The sequence below is a fragment of the Epinephelus lanceolatus genome, chromosome 12 (genome assembly GCF_041903045.1).
Source record: "Epinephelus lanceolatus isolate andai-2023 chromosome 12, ASM4190304v1, whole genome shotgun sequence".
Taxonomy (NCBI): domain Eukaryota; kingdom Metazoa; phylum Chordata; class Actinopteri; order Perciformes; family Serranidae; genus Epinephelus; species Epinephelus lanceolatus.
Genome location: NC_135745.1, coordinates 23,325,079 through 23,343,783, shown reverse-complemented (window position 1 = coordinate 23,343,783; position 18,705 = coordinate 23,325,079). Strand labels below are relative to the sequence as shown.

The 18,705-nt window shown below is 41.9% G+C and overlaps 1 protein-coding gene across 1 annotated transcript; it reads right to left on the bottom strand.

The window, feature by feature from the left end:
* Positions 1–15,861: 15,861 nt before the first annotated feature.
* On the bottom strand, positions 15,862–18,108 carry LOC117271758 (C-X-C chemokine receptor type 4-like). The gene is made up of 4 exons (XM_033650122.2): positions 17,451–18,108; positions 17,134–17,342; positions 16,756–17,039; positions 15,862–16,662 (listed from the first exon to the last, which is right to left on the bottom strand). Exons 1-4 carry the CDS (start codon positions 17,463–17,465, stop codon positions 16,067–16,069), a joined length of 1,104 nt encoding a protein of 367 aa, XP_033506013.2. The 5' UTR covers positions 17,466–18,108; the 3' UTR covers positions 15,862–16,066.
* Between the last annotated feature and the right edge of the window lie 597 nt (positions 18,109–18,705).

Below are 18,705 nucleotides of genomic sequence, written 5' to 3'. Positions count from 1 at the left end.
GCGCGAAAAGGGGGACACGTGATCTTTGGCGCGCCGCTTTGGGCCAATCAGTGACGCGATGTGAGTGTTCTCTGTGTTGTAGCCAATCAGGAGTGAAAATGTCAACTGACGTCTGCTTTTTCCCGCGAAACGCTTCCTGCTGCAGACCAGTAAGGTTCAGGGGAAACTGGTGAAGACAAGTGAAAAAAAAAAAGTTTGTATTTGAGCTTCCTTTGTGTGTGCACGTGTCTCTGCTGAACAAAATTGAATTCAAAATTGAATAAGATGCTCAATGTCAGATCAGACAGTCTTCTCTTATCCTAACAATATATTGCTTAATCAATAAAACACCTTCTCTTGCATTATCACGATCATAATAGCTGGTGGATGACGTAATAACCCTGTGTTTGTGCTGATACAGGGTTAATATCACTATAATCATTCATATCAACATGTACAAATGGTTAGTGTGATTATTATATACACTAGCAGTAACATTAGTATTGTTAACGTGTGTAAGACAGGGGTGTTAAAACCTTCAGCCAGGACCGGCCCATCTAATTTCTAGCCCCCTGGATGACTTTGCACACCTGATATTGATGCACTTGTTCATATTATATTTATTTTCATCACAAAAAATTAGATATATAAACATATCATACATAATCAATCCACACACAAAGAAAAAAAGCAACCCAAAAGGCCAGACTTGACCAAAATAAATACAACATTTAGCCTGTTACATAAACAAAAAGGAAAAATGGCCAAGGAGAAAACATGGCAATTCACCATAGGGTTTAAGCTAGTAGACGGTGAGTTAAGGTGCCTAATTATTGGGCCACAAATACTCTCAAATTTATCCTGCAAACAGAGTTCCGAAGTCTCTCAAGGTGAATCCTCGAGACTAGTTCCCTAAGCCACCCAGAAAAACACGGAGCACTGGTACCCTTCCATTCCCTAAGAATTATCCTCTTTGCTACCAACATGCCAACCATCAGGGACGTCTGTGCAGTATGTGGCAGAGCAAGAGACGCTTCACAGCAATCAAGCAGGACAATTAACGGGTCAAGTTCAATCTGAAGAAGTAGAGCGGGACATCCATCAATCAGAAGATCGGCGATTGGATCCCAGCTCCTCCAGTCTGCATGTCAAAGAATCCTTGGGCAAGATACTGAACCCCATATTGCTCCTGATGGCTGTTCCATCAGTGTGTGAGAGTGTGTGAATGGTAACTGAGTAGCAGGTGGCACCTTGCATGGTATCCTCAGCCACCAGTGTGTGTGTGTGTGTGTGTGTGAATGGGTGAATCTGACATGTAGAATAAAAGCACTTTGCGTGGTCCAAAGACTAGAAAGGCACGACACAAGTGCAGTCCATTTACCAAATACTACGATACCAAGAGAAGATATTCTGCCAAAAAGGAACCAGAACGTGTGACCTAGAGTACCTTTTGCAAAATCACCTCTGTCACAGATATCAGATACACTAGGTTACAGGCCTGGACGACGCTATTTTCTGAGACAGAGAGCCTGCACATGTATGATATATAAGATTACGTATTAAAGCAGGGCAGGTAGGTACACCAACATCTACAAACATTTGACTGGCACTGCACCATCGTGGAAGTTTAAGAAGTAGTCCCATGCCATTGTTATAGGCCACAAGTCTTTGCATGTTGCTCTTCCTGTAGGAGCGCCACAAGTGGGCAGTATACAGCAGGGTGCGAAATGCTCTGAAGAGTTATCATCACGTTAACTGAACACATGCTAAATTTGCAAGCAAGCGTATTAGCTTGTGCATCCAATCTGTGACACCATCTGTGGATATCTTTATCATCAGATAAATCATTGACAATGTAAAGACCAAGATGTTTAATCTCATTACACGCTTTAAGAGCAACACCAGATAAAAAGAATTCAGGAAATACTAATTTTCTGTCTTCTTTACTTCTAACAATCACAATGTTGCTGTTATATTTGATGTCAAAGTCTGCATGACTGACTGAATGTGGACAAACAGATTTTTATTTTGAAATCACAGACTGTTCATCATCTGTTTTGTAAGTGGATGGATGTTGTCAGAATGTACGTCTTTAAACAAAAACGAAAGACGCAGGGGTAAGCTGATTATTTTCCAAAACAACTTAAAACTTTCTATGTAGCTTCCTGTGTATTTACAGTATACAACTTGACCCAACAGCCACTGAGCATATGGTGTAGTAACTTAAAATGACCACTGGAGGATGCTGTTTGTTAATAAGGGCAAAGAAACAGAGCAATGCACTGTAGCAGTGTGTTTATGGTTATAGTGGTAGTAGGGAGGTAGAACCCAACTACCTGCGGTCATCAGGGGCATTTGTACCTCTCAATACTCAGATATGTGATTTATCAATAAAAGCAACAAGTAGCTTATGCACAACACATACAAAAACACAGATGCACATAGGGATAGAGAAAATAAGTGTAAGAATAAAAACACAGAGCAGTGAAATGAAAGTCTGGTTTCAGGACTACCACAGAGAGCTGTTTCTACAGGAGATACGATGGCAATTTGTTCATTGTATATTTATATTTATATCCATTAAAAACATACTTTTTCCTTTCTAGTGACAATTGACTTATGGTGAAGGCCATACGATGCAGCTGAAAGCTCCTGCTGAGAGTTAAAGAGTTAAGACCGTCTTTGTGAAACTGCCATTTCAGAGACCTGCCTCGTGTTTGTTTGCATCTATAAACAGTCAATAAATGCTTTATAACAAACTGTAAGGAATAAGTGCATGTGTGTTTGTTGATATATCATCAAATAATTACAGCTACATTATACTGTGTGTCAGTCATTCATTATCTGTTTGTGGATGCTTCATAAGAGGAGTTGACAAATTCATAGATAAACACTTAGAACATTTCCAGTTACATTACAGAGTGTTATCATTGAGTGATTTATTAAGTGTTTTGACGTTGTTGATAAATGTTAAATGGTTAAGTGTTACCTACTGTCTACCAACAGATATCTACATGTGTGTGCAGAATGTCGGCAACTGGACAAGATTTTGATATCTGAAGTGTTCTGGTTTCTGTTTGTAGTCTGAGTAGTACTGACCAATCATTTTTGACACATAAAGACTTCATGGCTGCGTTCAGCCCCGACAGAACGTAGCAAAAATGTTTATTAGAAGAGAAACAGTAATCTGTGGATCACCCTTGTTGTGTTGTGCAGGCACGCTGCCTTGGACGCCTGTTTGGATAAGGTGAGAGGTGGGGTACACCCTGGACAGGTCACCAGACTATCACAGGGCTGACACATAGAGACAGACAACCATTCACACTCACATTCACACCTACGAACTATTTAGAGTCACCAGTTCACCTGCATGTCTTTGGACTGTGGGAGGAAGCCGGAGTACCCGGAGAAAACCCACGCTGGCAACATACAAACTCAACACAGACAGTTCAAACCCTTCTACCCGGGTTTGAACCAGGAACCATCTTGCTGTGAGGGATAATACTAACCGCTGCACCACCATGCCGTCCATAGGGATTTAGTTAAATTGATTTTAAAGGGCTTTATTGGCATAGAGAAAACTTATATTTAAATTACCAAAGCAACTGCTGTAGGAAGTGTTATTGTACATAGTCCATGGGCCAGAGCCCAAAATTTCACTTGTCGGTACCACTCAAGGTGACAAAGCTTACTTATACTTTTTGAAAAGATCTATGTCTGTAGATGATATTATGGTATGATAGCCGTTCCTGAGTGGTAGCTGTATCATAGTTATCAGCTCATGAAGTATACCTACCCCCTCAGGAAATGGCTTTTCAGATGCTGGTGCATATCCTGCTTTAGACTCATGTAGAGGACATCTGTCAATGTTTCGCAATATTGTCTTTGGTATCATTTTAAAGGGGAGTGTGTAATCTTTCATTCAAGCTAAAAAAAATTCGCCTAAATTATATACTATCTTTTAGCCTTGTGTCATCTAGGAGCAACAGGGACACAAAACACAAAATGTACAACACTCTCAGGACCATAAGGATTCAGGAAATGTAGAATATGCCTATACTATTTCTTATCAGGGGTGATTGTGAGCCTTAAATTAGAAGAGCAGTACTAGGCTCCTATTAAACTATACAGAACAGCCACTAGGATAATCTCACAAAGTGGTCTGTCTTTATCATACATCTACTGGACATAAAGGACACCACAATGAGATAAGGAACCACTTAGAGTTTTATAAACAACCTATTAAACAGAACAACATTATAAACAAAATTAACACCCCATAATGTCACTCAAACTGCTCGTCTCTCTCATCCTCTGACTCCTCGAGTTCGAAGTCATGTTCTGGATCATCCTGCAGTTTTTGGTTGTTGCATGTCTGTAACTTCCACATATCTGTGCATGCCAGTCCATTTGATAAGTATATGCAGCTTGGAATTTGGCATGAACGGACACACTTGCATGTTAGCAATTCCAGGACTACATCTGGTGCTGGTGGGGAGCGCATCCAGTAAATTGCCAGCTTGCCCTCATCTTCTTTCCATCCAGCAAATTCACTCTCCAGCTTTCGTCTTATGTGTTTTGTGGTTGATTCTTTGACTTGGACTATTCCTTGGGACTTCATTGAAGACACCAATCTAGAAATGAGACCAGTTATTGTTATCACACATGGATTGCCAAAAATCTCTGTCCTGATGAAGAGGAACCGCTCATTGTACGACTGCTTCACAGCAGCTTCATACTGGGCATCATCGGCAGCATCACCACCATCTTCAGTGTTGGCAGCCTCTTCTTTGGAGACCTCTTTGGTGTATATTTTATAGCATGAATTGTGGTAGTGCCCTTCAGCTGCAACAAGGTCTCTACTCACTATGGCAAGGATTCTGCTGTCCATTTTCTTTTGGGCTGCACTCCTGATTTTTGCATCAGCACGCAATTGGCCAAATTGTATCAGTGCTTCTCTTGTCTTCTGTCCTTTTAGATATTTGGAAGTCTTCTGGCAAAAGATACACTCTGCAGGATATGTCCTAGAGGTACTTGAGGCACATCGAGCAGGTCTTTTCGATTCTTTCTCTGGGAATTGGCCTTTCTTTTTCAAGGATACGGTCAAGATATTTCTTCATGGTGAAGATACTGCGACAATTTCTGTGGTAGTAGACTGCTGGAATCTGTCCTTCAGGAACGTCCTTTGCCAGTTCCAAAACTGGTGCATGTTTTCGTGTCTGAGCTGCCCTGAGCAGTGTTTTCCAGGAGTCAGGATGGTTCGGAGAAACCAGTTTACCTTGATCATCAGAACAAAGGATGATGCACTCTATGTATAAATGGTGAAAAAAATTCTCTTACAATTAGTCTGTCGTAAAAGGCTATTTTGCCTGGACTACTCCCCCTGTGGTTGCTTTGGTGGTGGGTTGCTACTTGCTTGTTCATCGGTGGCCATAGTCAGGCAGTTTCAACTGCAATACACAAGATCAGATGTAGCCTTGTGAAATGTATATACTAACAAACAATACTAAGTCACAGATTTGTTGTCCAAAAGTAGTGTTAAATATAAATTAAGAGTTCCCAGACGTTAACAGATATGACCAAGCTTACTAATGAGAAATATGTAAATGTAAAGGCTACTCTTCTGTTCATACAAAAATAGCTAAGTCAAATCTTTAAAACATAAATGATGTAGGCCTACATTAATCAAACTTAAAAAGATGCTTCCACAATGCGTTAATGTTCAGTCTTCAGCCTCAGCAATGTGGAATGTTATCTGTAAACATGCAACACAAACAATTGGCCATCGGTGACAAAGACCACACCCTATGCTCTCCACAATCATATTCATAAAAATATTTGGATATTTTATTTGAGATTATCATTTAAACGTACATTACCTTGTTTAAAGACAGCATCAAGAACACAGGTGAAAAAGATGTCTCGGTACTTCCTCTCTTGTTCGTCACCATTTGATACAAAACCTGAAGTAATCAAATGAAGATGAAGTCAAGATAAAGACCAGTTTCTGACCTTATCTGACCCAGTTAATAATGCCAATCTAATTTAAGGCTCACAATGCCCTGTAACAATGATATAGTATGAGTATACTATACATTATCTGAATCCTTGTGGTCCTGTGAGTATCCCAGTTTTTGTATTTTGTGTCCCTGTTGCTCCTACATGACACAGGGCTAAAAAATTGCATGTTGTTTAGGCGAAAATCATATAAAAATGTGTGTTTTTGCAGTCTAAAGAGCTCCAGTGACCTCTATATTGGTCAGAAAGATTCACATCTTAGCTTGAATGAAAGATGACATAGTCCCCTTTAAAATGATACCAAAGATAATATTGTGAAACATTAACAGATGTCCTGTACGTGAGCCTAAAGCAGGATATGCACCTGCATCCGAAATGCAATTTACCTGAGGGGGTAGGTATACTTCATGAGCTGATAACGATGATACAGCAACCACTCAGGAACGGCTATCATACCATAATATCATCTACATAGATCTTTTCAAAAATGATATGTAAGTTTTGCCACCTTGAGTGGTACCGATATCTGGTCTGGCCCATGGACTAACATATAAAAATTGAACGTAAACCAGAGTTTGGTTTATATACACATCACTGCTGATTGGGCAACACCTCTGACCAGTGTCTGACCAAGGCAGGTTTGTCTCAAAATGTAATGCATTACATATCACTAGTTACCTTCTTTTGAAAGTTACTTTACAATATTACTCTCTGTGTAAAGTAATAAGTTACTCATTGCTTTGATTACCTGCTGTGAAACAACATGACTCTCATCCATTTTAAAGAGTTCTTCTGAGGTTAATTTGGTGAAAGTAACGCAAAAGTAGTGTAATAAGTAACTAATTACTTTCAAATGAAGGTAACTAGCACTAATACATTTTGAGAGTAACTTGCCCAAAACTGGCATCAGGTGACATTGTGAATGTAATAATATTACCCAAAATCCTGTTGGGGACATACGTTGTTTGACCTGGACACTGCAGCAAAAGGATGCATGTCGTCTTCAGACTGGACGTGCCCCATGTGGACAGCAAAATAGATGGGACACATTGGCCGAAATGCAATCTGAGAACCTATAGGCTGCCGTCAGACGACATTTTAACCTTTCATTAGCTTTTTGACTTATTTCTCTGCATTCATCATCAGATAGCGGCGCAGGGAAGAGGAAGTCTTGGTCCAGATATCCCTTGGCTACACTGGAACCCCCAAACGGTGGTCATTGCCATCAAAGACTTATTGTGGTCAGACCGACAGCCAATGGGCTCAGAGGACAAGTGTTATCCAACTGGTAAAAGAAAGTGTTCAGGAGCTGTGGGCAGCCATAGTGCAGCCAACCCTGAGCTCAACTCTTGCCTTGCTGAAGAGCAATGTCAGGAGGATATCTTAAATTTATATAATCCAGACTCACACAAGCAGTGTGCAGTCAGCCTCTGCAGGCTTCAGTTCCAGCGCCATCTGCGACCAACACTGATTTCTCCTCTATTATTCCATTAATGTCTATTTCTGCTCCCACATCATTCTCACGTCTCCACCTGCGGAGGTCAATACAAACACTCCCGGCAGGCTATTGGTTTCACCTGTCACATTGTATTAATCCACCAGGAACAAAGCAGGAAGTTATTGTGGGCCATTTGGACGCAGCCCAGTGTTTCTCTCCATCTCTTTTTCTCCTTTTGTCTTGACCTCTGCTTTTCCCACGATTGTTCAGAAGCAGGAAACTCAGCTTGTCTCAATATGAGGGAACCTGACCATCTGCGGGCACACACACACAAAATCCCAACACTCACACACACATAGTGTCAGAAGAGCACCAGTGCCATCACGGTTTGTGAGAAGGTCTTTTTATATAGCGTTTGCATCAGTAATGGTATAAAGTAGATGTAGAAACAGTTTATTCAGTAGACTACCTTAAAAAGAAATACATTTAAGTACAGTCACATTTCATCAGTGGTTTCATTATTGCTACTACAAGTGGAAAGTATGCTAATATTGCAAACATCCGGCTGGTGGGAACAGATCAAATACAATCTGTCTCTTATCTATTGTGGTGTGATCACGCAGCAGGCACCAAACCAGCATGTGCTCAGAGATTAAAACCTTGAAGGTGTCAGATATGTGGTGGAAAACAAGACGATGAGAACAAACAGTCATAAGAGCAGCAGGATATGAAAAATAAGAGGGAAGAGACGGTTTAAAAAGAGTCGTTTCCTGCTGTATTCCTTCTCACATGGTGACACATGTTCATTGTTTGGATGGTGGACTCCCGCACACTGAAACAGTCACTGAGGTTTAAGTGCTGGCATTCAAGTTCATGGGTGCTCACAATCACACTTGGAGAACAGAGCAGGTAGTCCTCTTAACCGAAGACCTCCATCTTTAGCACAATGCAGCAGGGGGGCTATTTTAAGGCAACCAGGGAGCCAAACAATGGAGTATTCCTGACATGTAGAGTTAGTGATTGAAGCTAAGCTGCGTGTGTTTCACTAGCTGACAACCAAACTAAGAAGAAGCCCAAGAAAACAAACAAGAAGTAAAATTGGTAGAACTTTTTTAACCACTGTCTTTTATTATTTTTCATTTATCTTATCATTTGTGGTTTATACATCTTGTTGTATCTGTTTTTAAAAGCACTAATGGAGTGGCACCTGTAATCTCATTATGACAATAAAGCTTTCTATTCTATACTCTTTCTATTCTAACACGGCTGGTTCAGCATCATCAGTAAGGATATAGTCTCATGTAGCCAGACCAATCTCCACAGCACTCCATCAGCACCAGAGAAATATCTGGAATCACTGACTATCTTTCTGCAATGGGGGGAAAACGCTCTGGTTTATTTATGTTTCTTCGAACCAATCACAGTCATCTTGGGTGGCGCTAAGTCCAGGATGCAGTGCCGGTGCTCTTGCAAAATAGTGTCAAGGGTGAACTTGGTGTGGTGGAACATTTGCACATGGTAAGGCGAGCACTGTCATTGAAACACGACCAAAAAAAATTAACAGTCATTTGTCACTGAGTGATTTGACGTTTACTGATAAAAACGACAAACATAATTTGATAATCGGAGCTCGAGAGGTGAAGCCTGACTAAACTTTGGCTCTGGAAGAGCTCACTAGACTCGATTTGCTGGCTGTATATGTCTTGTGACAGTCCTCTGATGGTCTGTGTTCTGTTGCTTTAATGCACCAGAGGCCTGTACCACGAAGCCATTTCAGCTTACCCAGGATATCTTTTCATTATCTGATTTGACTAACCCCAACATCGGCCATCTGGATAACCAGTACTACAAAGCTGGTTATCAACTAGTTCACAGTCAACTCTGATTTCATAGTACTGAAAACCCAGGGTTAACCCCGAAGTTACCTTGTTAACTTCAAATGCTGCTTCATAGTACACACCTCAGGTAGGCTAACTGTTGGGTGGAGTGATTGTCCTTGTTGGGAGCACCTGGGCCTGGTGCTCTCAGGTTATAAATACCTCATCACTCTGTCTGAGGCGCTCTCTTCCTTCAAAGCATTGTTTGTTACTTTCACACTTCCAACACCCCACACAACATGCAGCACTCATGCAGATACACGAGTGCCTTCACCACTGATTTTACTGATAAACACATCTCATCATTACCTTTAGTTTGCTTTTGTGTTTCCTGTATGTAAAATTGTTCTTCCTGTGTAACTAAATAATTTATTATTTTGCCTTCAGACTGCGTCTCCCTCTTTTTTGTCATGGCTTCAGAGCCAGGTCATGACAGTCTGGAGCAGAACATTGTTATGACAATATCACAGAACGGATCTGTACATTAGTGAAGTCCCTGTCACTGGGGCATGGTGATGCTAGAGTTAAAGATGTGGCAAATCAACTTTGACTGGCTGTATCAGAAAACTGATCAACATCAGGCATGAGAGTCCTGCGAGAGGAAGTCTAGGCTTTTCCAATGTGCGTTCACAAGTTGTTTTATTAGTTAAATCTTCACAACAACTCACTGGAAGAACAAAGCTGCCATGTAAGCTGTTCACTTGGAGGTTGGGAATTTGGAAACAGTAACAGGCAGATAGCAGAAGGAGGGGACAATGCCGGCTAACATCTGTGCCCAATGGCAGGTTTATGGCCACAGTTTACATCCGGTGAGTCAGACTAGTGAGGATACAGTGTCTGCTGAAGTGTGTCAGACAATAGTCATAGAATTCACAGTATTGTTTAAACCAGTAGTTCCCAACTGGTCCAGCCACAGGGTCCAGATTTCTCCTTAGTCATTAGTCCAAGGTCCACACAGTTTAATGTACTCAGCATCATACTTGTGTTTCGCCATGTCATCAAGCTAGTTTGCCGTCTCTGTCAAGTAGCTGTCCGTCATCTCACTCATTGTACAGCAGGAAACCAACAAATTCTCACTCGGACCTCGTCATATATTGACGTTTTAATCATGGGCTTTCCACGTCCTCATACGACGAGCAGGGTACCCTGGGTATGTTGGTTGTTGACATTCTGGGACGTCGTGTCAGGTTCTGCAAGTTACATGCGTTGTCTTCTTTCGGTTGACGTAATTATTCCTTCAACAACAAACTCACATGGTTGGGTTTAGGAAAAAAGAACAGGTTTTGGCTTTAGAATCTTACGGTCTCACCTGCCTCACTTGGATCTTGCCGCCTTAACTTTCGTCCTCGTCAATTTAACAGCCCTCAGCACTATCAGGAGGAAACGCGCCAGGACGAGGACATATGTAACCATCTAAAAACTGAACTCTGTGAACAACTAGACCCACTGCAGTTTGCTTATAGAGCCAGGCGTGGGGCGGAGGATGCCAGCTTGACTCTAATACAAGCAGTGACTGAACATCTGGATAAACCAAAAACTTGTGCACGGATTCTTTTCATGGACTTTTCCTCCGCATTTAATACTGTAAATACAGACATTTTGTTATCACGTCTTCTTAATCTGCAAGTAAACTCTGCCGTTATCCTCTGGATAAAAGAATTTTTATATAACCGACCTCAAAAAGTCAAGGTAAAGGATTCCATGTCTGACAGTCTGGTGCTAAATACTGGAGTTCCTCAAGGTTGCATTTTATCACCGATATTATTTTCTGTTTATACAAATGAGATCAAGTGCAACATACACAATATTACATTAGTTAAATATGCAGATGATATGGCCCTGGTGGTGCGACTTACAGATGTACAATCATTAAATGCATATGTCAACTACATACAACAACGGGGACCGTGTTGGATCAATCTTTTACATTCACAGAACATGTAGGCTGTGTCTATAAAAAAGCACAGCAAAGACTCTTTATGCTGTGCAAATTAAGAAGCTTTGAGGTCAGCCAGTGCCCTTTAAACAGAGTATATCAATCTTTAATTGAAAGTATTCTCTGTTTTAACATTGTGTCCTGGTTCGGAAACCTAACTGTTAAAAACAAGGCAAAGCTTTCTAAAATAGTCAAACTGGGCAGCAAAATCACAGGCCGAAAACAAGGTCACCTGTCCCATCATTATGACAGAGCAGTACAATGGGTGAGTAACAAAATTGTAGATGATTGCAGCCATCCTCTACATCACTGTTTTCAGTTACTACCCTCAGGGCAAAGGTACAGAGTCCCCTGTGCAATGAAAAACATCTACAAAAAATCATTTGTCCCCGTTGCCATAAACCATCTCAACCATCTCAATCAGTAAGCCGGCCTGCTACATCAATACATAGCACACTATTTTAAACAACTACCTCAGCACACTGCACTTTATATTTACTGGATTTGGTCTTGTAATGTTGCTTCTGTTGTGATTTATGTAAATTTTTTTAATGGGTTATTGTTGTGTTGGAACATGTTTTATGATTTTATGTTGTCTTGCAAGTCAAAGACAAATTTCTGCCTTCTGCATGCATAAGGTAGACAATAAAGTATTATTCTATTCTTCTATTCTATCATGCAGATGTTAAAAGATAGCCTGGTTCCAGACCATAGACCCCGCCCACTCAACTGAGTAGGCTTGCATCTCTGGTCTGGCATACTGCAATGAATTTGCGATTTATCTCGTCCAAACAATGGACGGACCAATGAACGCCGGGGGTCTAGCGATTAGCCAATCAGCGCCACGCTGATGTCAAGCTGTACGCCGGTGGGTAACTGGTGAGGATAGCAACAATGGCGACCGCTACAGATCCTACAGACCACATTAACGATGCTATCGAGGTATTTCGCCACTACTCACGTTAATGGAGGACCAAATTAAGGAAGCTGCTAAACTTGATTTAACAGCGATGCAGCTGGGCATGCACGACGACGGAGACATTTTAAACGGGCAATGCTCGCTTGTTTTCGGCCCCCCCGAGGCATGGATACTAATGACGTCAGATTCTGGGTGAGTCGTTGATCTCTACTGATTGGTTAGGGAAAAAATCAAATTCCCTCCCCCTTGTAAATCGCCTTCAATGGAACTAGCCTGAGTGTCAGACTGAAGCTCCCAGAACCTTCAGTCTGACACTCAGGCTAGTTAAAAGACGCCTTTTTCGTTGGTTTCTGACGCCGCAAGTCACTGCCGAAGCGCTGGATTTCAACAACTTCAGAGTGAAACTAGGCTCAGGAAACAGCACTTCAAAATAAAAGTTCTGTGCCAGAAATTCACCGTGCTTAAAAATAAAGTGTGCGTTTTACAAGGTTGATGCATTCGTAAGTCACGTGCAGTCCATTCAGAATGAACCCACGACCAACTTTTGGACTGCAACCCACCAGTTGGGAAACACTGGTTTAACATTTTAGCATGCTAACATTTGCCAGTTAGCACTACACACAACGTACAGTTGACGCAGAGGAGAATATTATGCAATTTGGTCAAAAACAAATTTCTTGGTGTGATGATAGACCACAGAACCTGCAGGAAACTGCATATAGTATATGTAAGAACAAAGTTGACAAGGAGTGATCCAGTTTTCGGCAAAGCCAGACACACACTGGATTACAAAGCATTGTATACTCTGCACTGTTGTCTGATGAAATCATTGTGCTGAGGTTTGGGGAAACACCTACAAAACCACCATACAGCCATTATCCATACTGCAAAAAAGAGCCATAAGAATTTTACACAATGTTGAATATCGGGACACATTAATAACCTGTTTTTGAAGTCACATGAACTGAAATTTATAGATCTGGAGGATTCTAAAATGGCTCAAGTCATGCAAGAAATGACTTACTACCTGGCAAAATACAAAAACAATGTTCTTGGATAGAGAGGTGGAGGGGGTATAACTTATGAGGTAGATTAAATTTCAATGTTGTTTTCACACCACTCTGAAAAGTATGAGTGCATCAGTTTGTGGGTTGATTTTCAGAGTAAAGATACCAGACAGTTTGAAAAGAGGAACAAAGACAGTATTTTCACAAGGTATAGAAATGATTAGAGCCAATATCCTCCTGAGACCCTGTGTCCTCATATGAGGATATCACATTTTGGGTTTATTGGACCTTATACTTCATTCTTCTTAACTTAGACCTGTCGTCCTCGTTTGTGGACACTTTTTTGTGCCATCTAGTGGTAGTAAGAGCACAATACACTAATCCATGTGAAAACAAGATGGCGGCCATCTTGGCAAAGTCAGTCTGCAGCTGATCCCAACTCAAAAGTGTACAAAGTCTAAAACCTGATCACATTTAATGATTGAAACGTGTTTAGTTATGATTAATAATGTTTCTAGTTTGATATGCCGTACACATTTTACCATTTTTAGCAACAGTGACAAGCTAAGACGCTATTAATTAGGAAGTACTCGTTCGCAGACATTGGGAGTTTCTCATCAGCTCGTTGAAGAACATTGGGACTTTATCATCATCTCCTTTGAGGACTTTAGTTCTGTATTGTTGTCGTTTTAGGATATTAGGACTTTATTTATTTATTTATTTATTATCGCTAACAATGTTTAGTTTTTTAAACTTATCAGGTCCTACTGATCTCAAATAGCTAGGAGAAATTGAAAATGCAAACCAAAGTTCGGGTCTCAGGAGGATATAAAGCACGCTCAGGGTGAGACTGTTGTCGGTATTCACAGTTTGTATTATCGTATTTGTTTTATACACGGGGTAATATTGGTTATCAGGTATTTAGAAGTGCAGTAGTGTAAATGTGTGATTGATCGATGGTGAGGAGAGTGTATCTGTAATAGTTTGATGAGTGATGGATCAGTATGGTTTGGGATTGAGTTGGGTGCTTCTTCCTACTCCTTTTCGGACATGAAATGTTAATTTATGATTCTCGTTGTATGTCTGTTCATAATTTATTGTTTGTTTTGTTGGCTTTTTTGTTGTTGTTGTTGTTTTTACAATATATTCTATTGTATTATTATTTTAAATGATCAAAATTATTACATGAAATCAAATCAGAAGCCGAAGTTTTGTACACAATTAAATTTTGACCTAATGGTGCTATGAAATAAAAATATTGCACTCCATTCATAGAGCCAAGGACAAGACCTAGGGTTTATGATTTGCTAAACCCCACATAACTGAGACTCAAATAATGTAAAATATATAACCCGGGTCATGACATTTTCCTACTTGTATAATTCATAAGCACTACAAACATCCTGAGTTTTACCTCTTTTCATATGTATGTTTACATGTCTACATTGTATCTGGTCATTCATGATGTCCTTCAGTGTCTCTGCACTGATTTATTCTGCAGCAGCTCTCTGTCTGTGTTGTCGAGTGCAGAGCTGCTCGGCTGTTTGATTGTTTTAGCTGCTTGTTTTTCCTAAAATGAGCCGCAGGAAGTCTTTCCTGTTTTGAAAACACTATGAATAGAAGAGAATTGTGTTTGTGTGCGTGTGTGTGACGGAGAGTGAGTGAGACAGATAAAGAGAAAGAGAGATGGAGAAGAATACATAATAAAACTGAAATGATTCAACACATTTCTGTATATATAAAGCTACATAGATACGACACAGGTACAGTGATGCCACAGAGTCGACCCTTCACTGTGGAGCTGATTTACTGTATTCTTCCCCTTCGTCTCTCTCACAACTCTCCTCTTAATCCTCCTCTCTGCTCCAGGAAACAGGACACAGTAAACTTCCAGCTTCTGTTTCTCTCACTTCCAAGTGGAAGTAAGTATGTGGGAAGCACTTTGTGTGTGTCTGTGTGAGCGTTGAAGTATTGGAAAAAATGGACCTCCTGACCGTTTGATGCTCCCTTCTCTCTCACGTAGAAGGCGCAAACTGTTTATATCATCAGCATAAATCTGCACCCCCAAAACAGCACACAAACACACACACAGAGGTGTGTGACTCAGATACACCTGGCTATCGCACCATTTTCAAAAAGCAGTTTCATTTTTTTTCAAAGGAACTTTACTGCGTTCGTGCTCCGGATCAGTGGATTCAGATGGCAGGCGGCTGAGTGATCATGACTCAGTCTAAAGGGAGACAAGCTGATCATAATAAAGATAAGAGCACGCGCCACAATACCAACTAATGGCAACTTTTTTTTCAAAGAATCTGTGTCTGTTAACCGCCAACTCTGCCCCCAAAACACACAAATTAAAACGGTAGTGTTTCCAAAAAACAACCATGATTTGCAGCGTTGGACACCAAAAAGATTTGATTCACACTTGTTTCCACCTTTCCTGTCGCTTACCCATGTGTTTGCTGTGATAAAACTGAGCTGCTTTCATCAACCGTCTCACTAGCTCGCTCAGTAGACACTGAATTGTTTAATTTGGGTCTTAATGATATCAATCTCACCCACTGAGATGTTGTCTGTGTGAGAGTGGCATTAGCTGTGGTCAAGTGGTTAAATTTCACAAGAATTCACAGTTTCACTCAGGAAGCAAGATACTTTTTTCACAAGAGAAGACATTTTCCACACATATGGGTATTTTGCATATTTTATTACAAACATCTACAACAGTAAACAACAAGCACAGCAGCAGTGAAACAAACCTGATGACAGTATTTACAGGAGAAACCTCACAGTGAAGGAGGAAGACAAGTCATGGGCCAGCAGACTGCTCCTCTCACACACTAAACACACACACATATACACAGTATTTACACATATATACAGCACAAGCAAACACTAGCTGGAATGTAAACTGGAGGACTCGGACTCTGTGGTCGTGGAGGCCCCCGGGCGTCTTCGTGGTAAAATCTTCAAACTGGAGGCTCGGCTCAGAGTGAGGGCTCTGCGTGCTGAACTCTTGAACCCAGCCCCCAGGAAGGCGTACAGCAGTGGGTTCAGGCAGCAGTGTGCGAACGCCATGGGCTCAGCCACCGCCAGCCACACGCCCAGGACGGCCTCCAGTCTGCAGCTGCGCGGCAGGACCTCCAGGCGCAGCAGAGCGTCCACAGAGATGCCCGCTCCATAGGGCAGCCAGCACACGAAGAAGCAGAGGACCAACGCGATGGTGGTCCTGACAGCTCGCCGCTTCTGCCTCTGACCCCCGAGCGGGCCACGGGTCAGCCTGGTGACGATGACACAGTAACACACAAGGAGGACCAGACCTGGGATCACCAGACCCACCAGGACCAGCTGGAGGTGGAAGACTGCAACCCAGATGGGACCGTTGTCTGCTGGGTAGAATCGCTGGCACAGAGTGGCCCCCTCGCCTCCTTCCTGAGTGCGGGCGTAGATCAAGTCTGGCACTGCCAGGAGGCCGGCGGGCAACCAGGCACCTGCAGGGAGAGAAGGCACAGAGAGGTAAGAGACTGTGGGAGTCAGAGGTCAGACAGAAGAGTTGCAAAAAGTAAAAATCTTTCAACACTCACCAACATAAACCAGTTTGTGTGCCAGCAGCTGCCTCAGCTCGCCGGTGTTGGTGTCTGTGGCTCGGACTACAGCCAGGTAGCGGTCCAGGCTGATGAATGCCAGGATGAGCACGCTGCCGTACAGGTTGACTGTGTAGATAACGTTCACACCAACGCAGGTGACCTCTCCGAAGCGCCAGTCGGCCAGAGCTGCATCCACGGCCCAGAACGGCAGCGCCAGAACAAAGAGGAGATCAGCAGCAGAGAGATGTAGCCGATACCGGTCTGTGAGGCTGCACTTTGACCTGCGGACGAACACAGCGGAGGAAATCATTAAGCCTAGTGATTCACAGACACAAAGAGATTCATCAGATCAACCACCAACCCTCCACCTCTCACCTGCGCTGGCAGCCCAGTACTATGACAACCAGGCCGTTTCCAGTGATGCCCAGGATGAAGATGAGGGCGTAGACCACAGGCAAGAAGACCTGCTGGAGCTCATCAGTAATCACATGCTCCATGTCACAGAGCTCCTGCAGATCCACCCCCATGTCACCAGAACCAGAACCTGAGCCGGTGTCATTGAGGTCATAGTCGAAGACGATATGCTGCGGAGGAGATGATGATGATGATGATGATGAGTAAGAGCAGGAAGCAAAAGCAGATCCAGATTTGTTAATTTACATAAAAGCTCCACACATGACCAACATCCTTACCTCATAGTACGACATGACGGTCCCTCTCCTCTCTCAGCGGAGTGAAGTTAAGATTTCCGTCCACAGGGGATATATAGCCGTGTCACGCTCCTCCCCTCAACGCACCAACACATCTGTGTTCCTGCTGAAACGTTTTTCCTGTTTTCGAGGTGTCAGGTGCTGATAGTGCCTCTATCACAGGATACTGTGTTGTGTGTGTACCCTGCTTGAATTGTTTTGGCCCTGAGACCTCTGGGTTGTGATAATCAGGAACTATTGGCAATAGGAAAGACCGCCGATGGGAATCAGACAATGTGTAATGTGTGTGTGTGTGTGACAGTCTCCAAACTCCACGCTCTGTTAAATCAGGACAAGCAATATGTGTTTCAGCCCTCAGCAGAGAGTGAACAGACTTGTTGTGTTTGCATCATTGTCTTGTGTGATGCATAGAAGCATGTATGCATCGACTAACATGAAAGGAGACGCAGGGAGGAGAGAAGGAACGTGTGTCTCAGTTAGTGAATGTGATATGATTATCAGCTGTGTTCCAGCAACACCGTGTGAGTGTGATATTAGGGTGTGCCACCTTTTTAAGAGCAACATAACGATAATGTTTCAACACCCATGTGAGCAGGAGCACATCCCTCAGAGTCTTCCATTATGGAGACCCGAACTGTTAGTGTTTTGTTGATTTAACTGATTAATTAATGATTTAAAATGCTGATAAAACTCACTACAAAAAGGATTTCAGCTTGACAAAATCTCGTTTTCTTCAGTCTGCCTATCTGATTCACCCTACTTTAACAAATCACTGCTGAAAACTGAAAAGGTTGACAGTGTCATTAAGCAAGATTTAAAGCTCCAGTGTAGGATTTATGGGGATATATTGTCAGAAATAGAATATAATACAATGAGTATGTTTTCTTTAGTGTATACTCACCTGAAAATAAAGATCAACATGTTTTCTTCACCTAATAATGAGTCGTTTATATCTAAATAGGGAGCAGGACCTCATTTACAGATATCGGCATGTTGCACAGTCATGTTTCTACAATAGCCCAGAATGGAGAGACCAAACGCTGGCTCTAGATAGGACGCTTTGGCATCACCCACCAACACAGACCTTTTCTTTTTTAATGTAAAACTGCTTTATTCAGTGTTTTTACCGGATTAAATCACTTGGCCTGTTTGTTTTGCAGAGGAAGAGACCTCTGCAGTTAATTCTGCTCCTGATAAAAACCTTGTGAACATTAAAAATAATAATAATACATTGGAT